At 38.8% G+C, this 16,432-nt stretch overlaps 1 protein-coding gene and 1 long non-coding RNA gene across 2 annotated transcripts in view; one reads left to right on the top strand and one right to left on the bottom strand.

Moving 5' to 3' along the window:
• Positions 1-10,524, bottom strand: part of CEP15 (centrosomal protein 15) — a 36,641-nt gene extending 26,117 nt beyond the window's left edge. Inside the window, exons 1-3 of the mRNA XM_083356116.1 lie at positions 10,432-10,524; positions 7,140-7,221; positions 2,763-2,886 (exon numbers count right to left, since the gene is read on the bottom strand). Coding sequence (XP_083212242.1) covers positions 2,763-2,886; positions 7,140-7,192 — 177 coding nt within the window. The 5' untranslated portion in view covers positions 7,193-7,221; positions 10,432-10,524. The remainder of the gene's footprint in view (positions 1-2,762; positions 2,887-7,139; positions 7,222-10,431) is intronic.
• A 438-nt stretch (positions 10,525-10,962) lies between these two features.
• LOC310636363 lies at positions 10,963-16,207 on the top strand. The gene is made up of 3 exons (XR_014491695.1): positions 10,963-11,060; positions 12,923-13,053; positions 14,194-16,207. It is a non-coding gene; the product is annotated as an uncharacterized lncRNA (long non-coding RNA).
• Positions 16,208-16,432: the final 225 nt, after the last annotated feature.

Genomic DNA, 16,432 nt, shown 5'->3' with positions numbered 1-16,432 from the left:
AGGATTGCTTTATATTTGGAGTGTAGAAACATAAGGTGATTTGTCTCAGTGCTGTAGACTAAAATATAATGGCAGTAAGTCTGCTAAGAGCTGCACATTGTAGTAATTTCCAATGGGGAAAAAAGTTTTTAAAAAGAAGTTAAGAATTGCATCATACTTCTCCGTAGCCATTTTATTCTAGATTCGTTTAATAACCATTCAAAGTTATGACCTTTGCAGCATCCCCATGATCATGTGATAAGAATTCAGGGGCTTTGCAGTTGGTTCACATTTATGACCGTTGTTGTGTCCCAAGATCATGTGATCCCTTTTGCGACCTTCTGACAAGCAAAATCAATGGGGAAGCCAGATTCACTTAACAACCGTGTTACTAACTTGATCAGCTGCAATTGATATTTAACAACTGTGGCAAGAAAGGTCACAAATGAGGCAAAACTCACTTAACAAATGTCTCATTTAATAATAGACATTTTGGGCTCCATTGTGGTTGTAAGTCAAGGACTGCCTGTATTGTAGGCAAACTCTGTCCACAGCTTGGAGTTTGATCCTGACAGGAGTCAAGGTTGATTCAGCCTTCCATCCTTCCTAGCTCATTAAAATGAGGACCCAGATTGTTGGGGGCAATATTCTGACATTATAAACTGTCCAGAGGGTTCCGTAAAGCACAATAGAGCAGTATCTAAGTCTAAGTGCTACTACTATTACTATTATTTAATCATTCTGAGGATAGTCTCTGGTTTTTCAGAAATTAATTTTCCAAATGGAAATTCATTGTACTATACCCCAATAAAAGATATCTACGGTATTTCAAGGCAGGAACAGTGTGTTTTGCACATACCTACCTTAGACTTTTTGAGTGCTTTTAAAAAAATAGCTTGAATAAAGCAAAAGGCTTTAAAGTTCTCCACACATTGTAGTTTGTAATCTTTAATGGGTAGGAGTCATACATAATAGTTTTGTGGGACTGCAAATCACAAAATCAATGGGATCCCATCATATTTATAGGTTTAATTTTGAGAGGAGTTTGGGACTTAAAAATATGTGATACATTCATGATCAATATAACACAATATCCATGCTCTATGGAATTGTTTTATTATGTCAAATTAATAAACATCATCTAGAATGAAGTTATGTCTCCCAAGTAGTTGGTTTCATTCTCCATAGTGGAAAACAGACAGTCCTACTTGCACAGATGTATCAAATAGGCTTAGCTCCTATCTCATTAATACAAGTGTATCTTTTTGATTTCTTGTGTATAAATGAATAAACTGCAAACTGCGAAGAAAGTTCCTTCATTTTCTATAAAGAAAATGTGAAACATTTATTTTTTAAAATACAATTATGACTATCATAAAAATCATCCACTACACTTGGCTTAGAGAAATAATGACTCTGGGTGGGTCACGATAATAAAAGAAATTACAGTAAAAAAATAACACATAAAAATTAGGCAACACATATTACATTTCTGTGGATTTTCTTAGCATGGGAATTGGTTAATAGAATTATTATGCAATAGTGGAAGGATAAATCTGCATCTGAGATGCAGCAAAGAATATGTACTATTCATCAACATTAAAATTAGTCTTTTTTTGACAAACAAATAGGATCTCCCCCCCAACCTTGTTAATTGGTATGTTTAAATTATATGAATCCTTTAATATTACTATATGCATTTGTATTTTTATTCTGTTGATTGGCTTGGCACAATAAAATAAATTAAGAATAAGAAATCCACAAATGGAGTTAGGTGGAAGGAGCAACAAGGATGAAAAGGCATCATCTCAGAAAAGCAAGAGGTTGTTGCACAGCTGAGAAGTGGAACTGCATAAAAAAATCACACAAGATAACTTGTAAGAATGGAGAGAAAAGAGGTCAAAATCAGAAGCAGCATTGAATGTAGAGATGAATGTATGCAGGATCTAAAAGCAAACTGAAAAAAATGCGTAAACAATGGGGGCTACAGTATGTTGTTGGAACAACAAAGACAATTGTTTTAAGCCAAATGCTAAATATATGAATTCAGGAGCTAATGAAAGAATAGCGAGAAAGTTGTTGCTTTAACTAAGGTGCTAACAATGCAGATATTAAATTTAACTGATAGCAATAATGATGCAACAAAGCCTTAGTTGACATCTTAATAAAAATGATGGCAATTCAGTAATTCTAAGAACAGCCAGCACACTGTTTTAGGAGCAATATTTTTAGCAGTATGTCAAGTTCTGGTCAAATCAAACCTATAGCTGAAAGCAGAAAGAAATACTTTATTGTCTCGTTATATCCCTTTACTAGGCAATTTAAGAGACCATTTGTGAAATAGTCTTCTTAGTGAGCATTTTTGTGGCATTTGTCTATGATCCAATGAACACACTAAGAAAAGGGCTATTGGTTATGATTACACAGAACAGCTGACATGATAGGTTCAGATCAGCATATTCCTAGGTACTAGATAACAGGAAAATTAAGGACAATTATCAAAATAATGGGAAAAAGGCTTTTTAGGAACAGTCCCTATTGGGTGCAATGAAACAAAATTCTGATTCAGAGAAAGCTGATTCTCACGACCCTAGTCTCTCTAATCTTTTTATTTTGGTTAGAAATGTATATGCTTGACATGTTACAGGGCTACACTTCTCCACTTTTGGCTGGATGCAATTAAAAGTGTTAATCACTATTTTCAGAATTCATCAAGAAGAGATGGTTAATGTTACATGGCTATTTTGCAGTAAAGTTACCGCTTCCAAGCCATGAAAACTTACGTTTAAAAGCGTTAAATTTCTTTTATGAGCTGCATCAGCTTCTTGCGTGTGCCATGTCTGCTCAGCGTCTTTGTCTCTTAGATGACTCTCCATCTGCTGAAGCAACACCAATCTCCGAGAGAGTCTACAAAAGGGAAACATTATGATAAGTGCGCAGGCTTTTTTTTTCCTGCACAACCACCAGAAAAATAACAACCTTTTACCCTCACCCAATTTTTCTCTAATTATATTGAATACAGCGTGGGAGAACAAAAAAAGAAGGGGAAAGCACATAAAGTTCCTTTCGTGCTGTGCTCCCAGGGAAAAAGTAACCATCATGTTGTACAACAAGCAGTCTCTGCATAAATGAGACAATCGGCACAGAACACCTCAAACAAGATGGGCCTGCAAGGCACAAACCTTGGCTCTTTTATGACTCGTGGACTTCAACTCCCAGAATTCCTGAGCCAGCCATGCTGAGGGAAAAGAGAGGTTTCCAAGCTGAGCAATGGTGGCTCAGGAATTCTGGGAGTTGAAGTCCACGAGTCATAAAAGAGCCAAGGTTGCCTACACCCTCCTTTAGGGCACTAGTTCGGAGTTAGTTGCATTCTGTTACTAGGGGTAATTCTGCAAATTTTAGAGATTTTGTGTTCAGGAGAAAAAAACTGTCATGTTTCTCATCTTGGTTATACATCTCTCTGCACAATTAAAAAAAAAAGATTCCAGTTTTACTCCCAATCCAGATTCGTTGAAAATATGTTTTTTTTTCCTCTCAAAAAACCCCATCTTTCCAAACCTTTCCTATAGAAATGAGGCTCCGTTCCGTTCTCTGCATAGATTTTAAAAAGGCTTTTGGGAAAAAGTATTCAGTGATTTCAAGGAAACTCTCCTGGGAGGAAGCAATAAGACTGCAGTTTGCTGAGAAACGGTATTCTGTATATACACTATATGCACAAATGAAAATTGTAAACTGAGGGTATAAAATGCGGCTCGGCAGCCTTTTAATCTTACATGTGGGGAGAGTTTCTTTACAAAGGAGTTGGAAGAATAGTCTCAGAGATGAAGAAAACTGTATTAGCATCCAATATACAAAAGAAGTAAGGCCCTTATTACAATGCCAAAGTAAAACAAGACTTTCATCAATTTTGGGGTGTGTGTGTTGCTGGGTCAATTCTCTGTGCAATGAATACTGGGATATATTAAACCAATAATAGAGGAGACTGCTTTTGCTTATTTTGGCACAGATGTATTATGAACTTGGACTTAGTATGTGCATAGATTGTCCACAAGCTGTTTTTCCATTTTCTTTATTAATTGCTGTGTGGCAAATGACTACAGTCTTAGGGAGAAATCTTTACTACTACCCATTGTATCATCTCCATAAAAATGGCGAAATCTGAGATTGCATCTAAAAAATAACACATGCAAAATAGACATTCCACTATAGGGCTATATTCCCTCCATCAAACATACCCATTCAACTGAAGTTAAAGAAATATCAACTACATTCAGATTTATGTAAACTATTCAGAGATTATATTAAATAACATTGCCACCCTATTACTTTCTACATTATTTCCACAGACTTATATTATGTCATTATTTTATCTTTTAAACCTTCATCAATTTAGACTGCTTTGTTATATTAGCTCTACTATTTCCATTTTGAGAAGAAAAATCCAGTAGCAGAAATAGATTCTTCATAGATTTGGGCATTACACTTACAATTTTGGCACTTTTCAAAAGCTTTCCCCCCCCAAGAATGAATAACTTGTTTTTTCAACCACAGAAACCAATGGAGATGGAATATTTGCCCTTAGAAATATAATTACTTCCATGTATTTTAATAATTTTTCTCCGACCAGGCTGAAAGATTAGAAATGCACTTTAGGTCATTTGAGGAGCTCTAGGAGAGCCTAGTACCAGAGATTGCACATTAGGATATAAATGGGGGCAGCCTATTTAATCTCTCCACAAATGATCTGGATTCAGCTCTGAATAGTGAGGGATCACGTCTGTGGATGAGATCAAACTTTTAAATACAGAGATGCACACAAAAAAAGATCTCCTCAAACAGAGAGAATAGAACAAAATGGCAAGTTGAGGTTCATCCTAGGATAGTATGAAAATGTGTGTATTAGTGCTAGAAATTTAACCCACAGAAAGTATATATTGATTAGGGTATGCATGCACAACAGTTGATCAGAAATAGGTTTTGGTTTTATGGTGATGGTTCAGTGAAAAATTTGCTGATGTGCGATCCCTGTTAAAAAGTAAATGTCAAGGTAGGGTTCATAGGGTGTGAAAGTAAAGTTGCCAATAACATACTTATTTGTATCTTGAGGGCCACGACTTGTTGTTTGGCTGGCATGCATATTTGTTGTATGATAAGAAGGTAGATAATGTGTTTAGAGTGCATATTTTAAGACAGGCATTGTTGAGAGTTTGGAAGAAGTATAGACATAAGTTAGACTGTAAGATACCATTGTGGGCAATCCCAAAACACGCAATAGAAAATATAAATGTTGGTTTTAAACATGATGTGACTACGTATAAGGAGATTTTAAGCTTGGAAAGAAATGTCTGGTGTCTGAAACCATACAGCCTCTTGCAAGATGAGAAGATTGTTCAAACTTGGTTTCAATATATTCAGCTACCGGCCAGGTGGAAAGAAGATCAGAAAACTGGTTTTACAATGACTGATGAAAATCTGATAAAGCAAATTAGAAATCAGGGTCCAGCACATATTAAACGGATATATCTTGCATTGATAGAAATTGACTCAGAAACAGAACTTGTTAAAGATTGTATGATTAAATGGGCCCAAAACATCCAAGAAGTTATTACAATGGACACGTGGGAAAGGATTTGGGTGAGGAACGTAAAATTTACACAAGCTCAAAATTTAAGAGAGAACTTTTATAAAATGTTTTACAGATGGCATTTAGATCCTAAAAAGCTTGCAAGTATGTATCCGAATTATCAGCCTAAATGCTGGAGGTGCGGTGACGAAGATGCAACATATTTTCACATATGGTAGACTTGTAAAAAGGTTAAGGCTTTCTGGATAAAAATTTGGTGGAATATGCAGAAGATTTTTAAGCAAAGGATAAAGTTTTGTCCGCAACTTTTTTTGTTGGGAATAATTACAGATGCTACAGTTGTGGACACTAAGTTGATGCTGAATTTAATTACGGCAGCAAGACTCTTAATAGGTCAGTATTGGAAGAAGGAGGAACTGCCGACTATAGAAGAATGGACTTTAAAGGTTTCTGACCTGGCAGAGATGGCAAAGATATTGGCTTATTTGAAAGATCACTCGCAAGAACGTTATATTATGGAGTGGAGAAAATGGATTGAGTATATCCAGAACAAATATGGGACTAAAAAGTTTCATGTAGCATGTGAATAAGTCTTCCTTTTTTTTCTCTTTTTTTTCTCTTTTTTATATATTTTATATTAATAGTGTTTGTAGTTATCCTATATGAGCTAGAGAGTGATAGATTTTAGAGTTTATGGTTGTTAGCATATGGATGTTTATAATTGTTCTTTTTATTTTTTATACCTTGTACTTAGCTCTGGGAAGTCGGGGGGGGGGAGGGGGAGGGGAGGGGGGGAGGGGGAGGGAGGGAGGGATAGGGGAGGGGTAGGGGGGACTGTTAAAGATAAAATGTATGATAAAACTTTTCAATAAAAAAAAGAAAACATACTTATTTGTACACATATACAGATAGCACGTTATGCTATTAGCCGCTGAGAAACTAGTATAGGATGCAACCATTTTCTTCAAATCCAGTCAGCATGTTTCCTACAGATTGCAGGAAAGCAAAAAGCTAGAATAGATTGATTTGGGGCTACATATCAAAATTCTGCCTTTTGAACAAGAAAATTGAGGTGTTTAAAACAAAGCTAGGATATTGCAGTAACCCTAAATATTCACTTTTTAAGGAATGTTTTAGTAATCTGGATAGAATCTGAAGTGTTAACTGCAACACAGAGAGAAATTCAATGAAACAGGACATTATACTGAATTTAGAAAAGGCGTATCAAATCATTAAGCTGTGGCTGGAATTCAATCAGAAAATTCAAGGTTGAAGAAAAGGAGTTCACATTATGGTTTATTTGAAAAGCAGCACTGGTGGACAGCTCCCCCTAGAGGCAAAATATGGCACTTCTTAATAAAAGGCAATACAGTATGCTATTTTTCTGTTATTAACATTTATTATTTTTCTAAAAGATGGTTATCTTTAATTTAGAATAATCACAGTTGTTCTCAGTTTGATAAATCAGTTCATAAATTTGGGAATAGTGCTTCAAATTCCTAAGCATTCATAATATATTTTAACTGTATTTTTCTAACATCTAAAACAGGACATCTTCAAAAACTACCGTACTTACATTTCTTCATGCTGCTTAGCAAGCTGAATTTCTTGTGTCAAATAGGATGCCATATTTGATCATATTAATAATTTCAATTACTCTATGAAAGAAAAAAGGTAAAATATGGATCCTTCAGAAAGATATATTTTATGATATTTATTAAGAAATAATCCTAAATATAAATGTTGAATTAGTGATGGAAACATTTTGCTGTAAAAAAGATGAAACTTTTAACAATGTTAATAGCATTAGAGTACATCTTAATAATATTTCAGACAAAAGTTCAGTACTCCATCCACCTGTAGATATTTCTTCTTCATTCTTAGTTTTATTTTTGCACTTGCTTTATTTTCTTTCTTAATTCTGCATTTTTTAGCTTTGGTTGGTCAGTTTTTAATTGTCCAATAAAATAAAGAAAGCATCTGCAAACCTTTTTTATAGTAATTTTATTAAATATTGCAATTAAGAATACAAGTTAAAAAAGATAAAAAACGAATACACGCAGAAAAGGAAAAAGGGAAAAGAATAAGAATATAGCAAAGAAAAAGAAATATATAAAGGTGTGACTTGCCACATTCATCATAACAAGTGCCAACATCCACTCTTATCTTTTCGATATTAGAAAAAATATTCAGATGCCTAAAGATTCAGATTGTTTGTTGTTGTTGTTGTTAAATAACTTTTTACTAATGCAAAAGTCTTTTTAAAGACATAATTAGTCTGGAAAGCAAACTCTGTGCAGGTTATTTGTAGAACTTGAAAAAGCAACACATACAATGAACCTTTGATTGAACAAAGTCTAATGGGCTTATGATGCAATGGGGCCAGATCAGGGAACGTGAATGTCATCCCTGAAATAACGAAAAAGTCAGTTCTTTGTAAAATCTGTAAACAGTAATAATATCCCACACTTGTATCAATCATTTGCGTAACTCTGCAATAGGTATTTTTATGTTATTTGCATTGATTTATGCCATGTAACAGAATCATTTATACCCAATAGCCTATTAAATTGAGCCTTTATATTAACAGGGGTGTCAAACTCAAATTCATTGAGGGCCGCATCAGCATTGCGGTTGCCCTCAGGGGGCCGGGTGGATATGGCCAGGGTGGGCGTGGCCTACTGGGTGGGCGTGGCTAGAGTGTGTATGGCCTACTGTGTGGCCGTGGCCAGCTCTACATTGTTCTCATCAAGGGTGCCTATGGGGGCCTGGGCAGGAGTGGGACAGATCTGAGGGTCTCTGGCAGAAGGAGGGTCTCTGGGCCAGGGCCAAGGCAGTGGGGGCCGTTCCCTCACTGTTTCCAGGGTGGCTTCGTGGGCCACATGAAACCACTTTGCGGGCCGGATCTGGCCCCCCGGGCCTTGTGTTTGACATGTCTGCTTTATAATAATAGTATTTTACTACATTTGGATTTTATTTTTGGTGCATTAAAGGGGACATGACAACATCACTTGGCTGCATGCCTGGATTAAGTTAAATTTAATTTGGTATGGACTTGAATGTGCCTGTCCAAATACCAAGCACATACCTCACTATTGTGGTGTGAAGGCATTCAACCCTGAAGCAGTGTAGGAAGCTTTTAAAAATGCATAGGTTGAACAAAGCTTTTTACTGATTCTGTTTCTGCATTCTAACCTAGGAATGGAATCTGCTTTAATGCTCACTCATTTTCAGTGTTTGAATAGATATTTCAGCAGTAATAATTTCTGACCAACTGATTCAGTTTCTCAAGTCTCTTCTCATACTATATTCGAGTTCAAAGATCATGCTAACTTAGTTTAATGCAAGTTACCATGTTAGTCACTGTTGCTTGCAAACTGATGTAGAGCATTTCATGAACCCAACTGTAGCTGATTCATCAAAATGTTTAAAGTATGGCTTAGCATGAAGTTGCCTTGATAAATAAGGACCATGTATGGAAAGGCTACCGGTTACTGCCTGAGACAGGTTGTGATGTTATACAGGTAGTCCTCAATTTACAACCTTTTGTTTAGTGGCCGTCTGGAAAAAGTGATTTATGACCGTTTTTCACACTTAGGACTGTTACAGCATCATCACGGTTATGTGATCACATTTTGCAACCTTCCGACAAGCAAAGTAAATGGGGAAGCCAGATTCACTTAACAACCGTGCTATTCAGTTAACAACTGCAGCAATTCACTTAAGAACTGTGGCAAGAAAAATTGTAAAATGGGGCGAAATTCATTCAGCAACTGTCTTGCTTAGCAACGGAATATTGGGTTCAGCTGTGGTCCTAAGTCAAGGACTACAAGGGGACGGTCAGGAACACAAACAGCCAATAATTAGATGTATTACAAAACCACGAGTAGGCTTGGTCTGCTTTAGTGCAAAATCCAATCTAGGCAGCCACTACAATAAGCCCCCCTACAAACACGTTTCGTTACCCTATAAAAGCAGACCAGATTTATGCAAATTGGGGTGGGGGGGCACAAGATGTAACTTTCTGAACTATAGTTTACACCTTAATCGCAGCTTGTTGGATCGTTCAACAAGAAGCAACTTCGGCGGGAGGCGTCGACTCCAGCCCAAATCACTTTGCAGAAGGCAGCTCGCTTGAAAAGGCCCTGGGAAGAGCGGTTCAGGGACGGTACGAGCTTGCTCCCCCTTCTCACGTTCCTTGCACGCGCGCCCAAGCCCCCAAATCTCTTGGCTCTTACATCTCTACTACGAGGATCTGGCGCTCGTGAAGGAAGACTCGCGGAAAGCGAGTCGGGTTTTGAGTACGTCCGGTTTGTACGAAACTTGGCTCGCACAAAACAGATTTCCCATTTGCATCTGAGCTCCCGAAAAACCCCATCCAGGCTGGCTATATCACTCTACTTCAGGGGTCTTCAAACTTGGCCCTTTTATGACTTGTGGACTTCAACTCCCAGAATTCGTCAGCCAGGCATGCTAGTTGAGGAATTCTGGGAGTTGAAGTCCACAAGTCATAAAAGGGGCAAGTTTGAAGACCCCCTGCTCTACTTTTTTTTAGTACCTCCTCTTTCTTCCACCCCCCCCCCCCTCCAACACCGCGAACAGAACGGTCGGTTCTCCCGACAGTTCGGGAGCTTCCAACTTAATAAAAGGGAAGGGGGGGCGGAATGGAAGTATTTTGAGAAGACGCGCGGGAGACCCCATTCCGGAGATGGGAGATTCGTATCCATCGACGTGGGAAATAGGAACATACTATTCCGGGACGGGTGGGGGGGGGTGGAGGTGGGGATGGTAAACAGAAAAAAAACAAAACCCTAACAGGAGCCAGACGTACATTTCTGCGAGATGCAAATTTTAGGTGATGCAACTACCTTTGCTACGGAACCCTGCCACAGTTAGGAACGGCTTTTCAACCTCAACGGCCTCCTCACTAGCGCCATTAAGCTAACCCAGGGGTAGGCAACCTCGGCTCTTTTATGACTCATGGACTTCAACTCCCAGAATTCCTGAGTCAGCGTAGCTGACTCAGGAATTCTGGGAGTTGAAGTCCATGAGTCATAAAAGAGCCGAGGTTGCCTACCCCTGAGCTAAACCCAACGCTTTTCGCTCCCGGCAACTTGTTATCGCGGTACTATAAACGGGGAGGGGGCGGGGCGGGGACGGGGGGGGGGAAGAGAGAGAGAGAGAGAGAGAGAGACAGCGCGCGCGCGCGCACCGAACCATCGCCGCTTTCTGATTGGTGTACGGTCTGGAGGGGGGGCGGGGAGTAGAATAATTGAGGAATCTGCTGGCCTGGCCTGGTAACGGAACGACGGGAGGAGGGCGGGGCTTCCCGTTCGATAGTTTGAAAGGGAAACGTTGGATGCTCGGTAACGAAATAGTTTAGGGGGGGGGGGACTCTCCGGACTGTGAGGGGGAAGAGAAATTCGTTGAGTTCGGCTGGAGCCGGAGAAAGCCTAAGTTCCTGAATTTGAGAAAGGCCTCGTACCTCTCTGGTAAAGTGATTGGTTTTGTCCTCTCGCCGCTCCTCCTCTACCGAATCACGCGGGCTCTTCAGGCGAAGTGGAAGGGTTGTTATGGAGGGAGGGAGGGGGTAGGCGGTCCAAAGCCGTTCCCGCCTTCTGTACCCGGCCTGTGCCGTGTGTGTCCAACTCGCTTGCGTCATGTAATGCAGGGGTCTTCAAACTTGGCCCTTTTATGACTTGTGGACTTCAACTCCCAGAATTCCTCAGCCAGCGAAGCTGGCTGAGGAATTCTGGGAGTTGAAGTCCACAAGTCATAAAAGGGCCAAGTTTGAAGACCCCTGATGTAATGTATGGTTTTGTGTGTGTGTGTGTTTTTCTTTTGCCTTTGCGGAGCCCGGGTGGGCACGGCCTGTGTGGGACCAGCCAGTTTGACACCCCTGCCCCGGAGGCTTCAACTGGTGCAGAGTGCGGCTGCACGGGTAGTGATGGGAGCACCCCGGTACTCCCAATATTACACCCCTCCTGCGTGAGCTGCATTGGTTACCGGTTGCCCTCCGGGCGAGATTTAAGGTGCTGGTACTTACCTTTAAATGGGACCACGGTGGCTCAATGGGTGAGGACGCTGAGCTCTGTCGATCAGAAGGTCGGCAGTTTGGCGGGTCGAATCCCGAGTGCCGCGTAGCAGAGTGAGCGCCTGTTACTCGTCCCAGCTTCTGCCAACCCAGCAGTGCGAAAGCACGTCAAAATGCAAGTAGAAAAATAGGGACCGCTCTGGTGGGAAGGTAACAGCGTTCCGTGCGCCTTTGGCGTCTAGTCATGCCGGCCACATGACCACAGAGATGTCCTCGGACAAGCGCTGGCTCTTCAGCTTTGAAACGGAGATGAGCACCGGCCCCTAGAGTCGGAAACGACTAGCACGCATGTGCGGGGGAACCTTTACCTTTACCTTACTTACCTTTAAAGCCCTACATGGCTTAGGCCCGGGATACTTGCAGAACCATCTGCTGCCAGGAATGAATTCCCATCGCCCAGTACGGTCACACAGAGAAGCCCTCCTCAGGGTACCGTCGGCTAGACAATGTCGGCTGGTGACCCCCAGGGGAAGAGCCTTCTCTGTTGGAGCACCAGTCCTATGGAATCAGCTCCCCCCTGAGCTTCGGATGGCCCAAAATCTCCAGTCCTTTCGCTGCGGCCTCAAAACACTCCTTTTCCACCTGGCTGACCTGGACTGACAGGCATTTTAATTATATTTACAATTTTTAATTTATTTTTAATTTTTAAATTTTAATTTATTGCACACATGATTTTAATTTTATTTCTTATCTTAATTTCTGTACTTATTATATGTTTTGTTGTTAGCCGCCCTGAGTCCTTCGGGGAGATAGGGCGGGATATAAATCCCATAAATAAATAAATAAATACTGTACTTGGTGGAGCAGTGGGCTAATGCCTCCTTAAGTAACATCAGCTGCCTGCAATTAGTGCAGGTTCGAGTCCCACCAGGCTCAAGGTTGACTCAGCCTTCCATCCTTCCGAGGTAGGTAAAATGAGGACCCAGATTGTTGGGAGCAATTAAGCTGACTTCGTAATAATGCCGCTTGGGGTGTGTGTGAAAGCCCTAATAAGCAGGCATATACATAGAATGAAGGCTACTGCTAAGCTTGTAAGCCGCCCTGAGTCTTCAGAGAAGGGCGGGATATAAATGGAATTAAAATAAGAAAAAATACTAACTTTTTTTTTTTTTAAATGAGGGTTCAGCTGGTTAGCACTGGTTTCAGCAGAACCGACACCTATTTTTTTTTTGTTGTTGTTGTTGAGTTCGGCGAACCGGTTGTGATAAATCTTGTGTTTTCCAAAACGGGTTTGGTTTTCATTCCACTTCCTTCCAGGCGCGGAGACCGGGGTGGGTGAGGAGAAATTCTCCCCCAAAAGTCCGAGAGAGGAGTGACAGAAACCTAAACGGAGACACGGCGCCTTCCATCACGTCACTCGGGTGAAAAAAACACACTAGGTGGTGCTTCTCAAGAGGTAATTTCAGAAATAGACGCTTCATTTCTGCTGCAATGGGGGGGGGGAAAGGGGGCGGACTTCAACTCCCAGGATTCCTGAGCCAGCCATGCTGGCTCAGGAATTCTGGGAGTTGAAGTCCGCGAGTCATAAAAGAGCCAAGGTTGCCTACCCCTGAGAGTGCAACTAATGATGAGCAGGAAAGTTCTTAAAAGGGTTCTGGGATTTTGGGCATTCAACTCTAATGTAGTTCTTTTGTAACAGGATGGGCTTTCCTATTTTATACCCAGACCTATGGTTTAAGTTTAAATAGCAGAAATTGAATTTCATATACCAAACCTTAGTTTAGTCGGTCTTTTAATATAATAAGCACTGTTTTAAGTGACAGGTGCTATTTCGGATGGCAAATAGCGGTTCATTGGCAGCAGCCTGTGATTTCATATAGCAAATGCTTATTTAAGTTAAGCAATTTTGTCATTTTATGGAGTAAACTGTTGTAAGTAGCAAGAGATTTCATGAGTTGTTATTCCAGAAACATTGGTTTTAGCCCAGAGATAGGTCATTGCGTATACTAAACACTGATTTGGTCAGAGATCGCTTCTATACAGGTAGTCCTCAACTTACAACTGTTCATTTAGTGACCAGCATTGGAAAAAAGTAAGTTATGATCATTTTTCATAGTTGTAATGTGTTGGCATGTAACTTCCATTGTTGGTCCTTTATATTTTTTTCTTTTTTTCCCCCATGCTCTGTGATTATATATTCTTTTGTTCCCTTATGTATTTGTCCTTTATTCTTGAAATACCTTATTTCTAAATACTAATACTGATGTAGTTTATATATTTTGCTTGAATCATGATATTTTTTCTACTTGAGCAATACCAGCTTATTTTTGTGATATTTTTGCCTTGTCCCAGCTATTGGCTTATCTTTTACGATTTTTCCTTTTGCTTTCATTTCTAATTATCGCCTACTCTTTATTTTATAATTTCCTCTGATTGTAGTAATATGTTATAAACCTTGCATTCTTTATTAAATGTCCTTTCTTGGTTATTGATGCATACACTTTTCAATAAGTTTTTGTACAATATCTTGTAGTATTAATGTCCATAACTAAATATTATTAAAATATATTAAAACATTTTTTTATTTTTTTTGCAGTAGCTCTTAAAAGGATGAAAAGGCAACAGAGTTTGGCAGATTTTTTCAATAAGAAACTAAAATCAGAACCAGTTGGATCAGAATTGGCCTTGGATGGGACAAAACAGTCACAAGCACAACCACTCCATCTTGAAGAAACCAGCACATCAGTTATTGAAATAAAAAACGATAACTCCAAAATTGAACATAGTCTTCCTGAATGTTGGACAGTGCAACAATATAGCAATTTTAAAGAAAAATACGATGGACTGGTAATTTCTAACAAAAAGTTAGGTTGCGAGTATTGTGCAAAATATGACTTCACAAAAGAGAAAAGTGTTCATGTGTCAAAAGAATGGAAATGTTTTCAGATTGAGGCATCAGGAAAAAATAAACAGGTACAACAAGCTTCTCTAAGGAAAAAAATGAAAGAACATTTTTCATCAAAAGCTCATAACATTTGTAAAGAGAATTTAAAACAATGTGAGCAGAATTCAGTAACAAAAGTAATAGATACGATGAATGAAAAATATTTACGTACTACTTGTAGAGTATTTAATACAGTTTACAGCCTGGCAAAAAGATGTAAACCGTTTTCAGACATAGAAGCTGAGATAGAAATGCAAATTAAAAATGGATTAGATATGGGAATAGGATTACATTCACGTAAAACTGCTGTGAAAATAGTTGATTTCATTGCAAAGGAAATTAAAAAAGAAATATTTACTAAAATTATGGAAAAGAATCTGAAAATATGTTTGATTATTGATGAAGCCTCAACGATATCTTGCAAACCAGTTATTATTCTTTTCTTAAAAGTTGAGGATTCAGTTACATCACCAACAATTTTCGTTGAGCTAGTTGAATTGGAAAAACAAGATGCAGAGACAATATGTTCTTCAGTTATGGAAAGTTTAAATAATGTTGGGCTTACCAAGAACTACCTAGAAAAGAATTTAATAGGATTTTGTTCCGATGGTGCCAGCATTATGCTTGGGAGAAAATCTGGAGTGAGCACTAGGATAGCAAAAGAGTTTCCAAACATCATAATATGGCACTGTTTAAACCATCGCCTCCCTCTTGTTTTAGATAATTCGATAAAAGAAATAAAGCAAGTAAATCATTTTAAAATATGTATTAATAAGATATATACTATTTTTCATCAATCCAATAAGAACCAAATTGAACTTACCAAGAGAAGTTGCCTAACTGTTTCTAACATATCAAACACAATGACTATTAGTCTAATCGGCCTTCCCCTAAAGGAATGGGATCCTACTCCTACAGTGAAAAGATGGTTAAGGATAAATCACACAGCTGATGATGCTCGGATAAAAGTGAAGAAAATTGCAAGTGAGGATGCCAATCAAGAAGCAATATGGAAATATCTTAAATAACAGTTTTATTGTTTTTTTTCCCTCAAGTATTATTTAATATTTTTCATTAATATTTTAAAACTTTCTTATAACAATCTAGTTTTGTGTATCTTTTATTCTTATTTAAGTATTAAATGCATGAAATAATGAACTACCTTTCAGTATATCGTTCTTTTATACTTATAGCAGTCATTGGGGTAGAGAACTGTTTGTTAAATTATTTGAATCCCACCACTACCTTATAGGATACAGAAATGAAACATCCGTTTGATACAAGTGATGTGTCAGATAATCAAGTAAGACAATTGATTAGAAAAAACAAATGCCCATAAAATACGTTGCATCCCTTCATTTCCCACTCGGATTTGTTTCTTGCAACTGAAGCAACCAATGAAGCTTCCAGGATAGGAAGTGAAATGTCTCGTTTTTCCTCAAAATCAGTCCAGTTGCCTTTTCAAAATAACTATTTTCTTGTAAACTTATAATGCTCAGAATGCAGTCTTCTCGTTTGAGGGTCCCTGAAAGGGCTAGTTTTTGCAAGTCAAAGGAAATGGCTTCCACTCCAAGGAAAAACATGGTGTCATCAATTACAAAAGGAGCCATAGACATCATAAACTACAAAGGGAGCTGTAGTGCTAATATCAGCTTTATTGAAATGCTAACCCTAAAATTCTCTGTAACGCTTTGCTTTAGAAAATTGATAGTAAAGAAAAGTACTGAAAAAAGTTTGTGTGCTTCCTTTGCCAAAAGTTTTATGTTTCAAAAAACTTTCCAGAATAAAGCTAAACTTGTAGAGGGTTAGTCCTGTGCAAAACGTGACTTTCCTAGCTTGCCAACTCTTTTTGTTCCATTATATTCCCCCTCCATGTCCTGTTTATTCCCTT

The sequence above is a fragment of the Vipera ursinii genome, assembly GCF_947247035.1.
Source record: "Vipera ursinii genome assembly, chromosome: 2".
Lineage (NCBI taxonomy): Eukaryota > Metazoa > Chordata > Lepidosauria > Squamata > Viperidae > Vipera > Vipera ursinii.
This window is presented reverse-complemented; position numbering and strand designations above follow the sequence as displayed.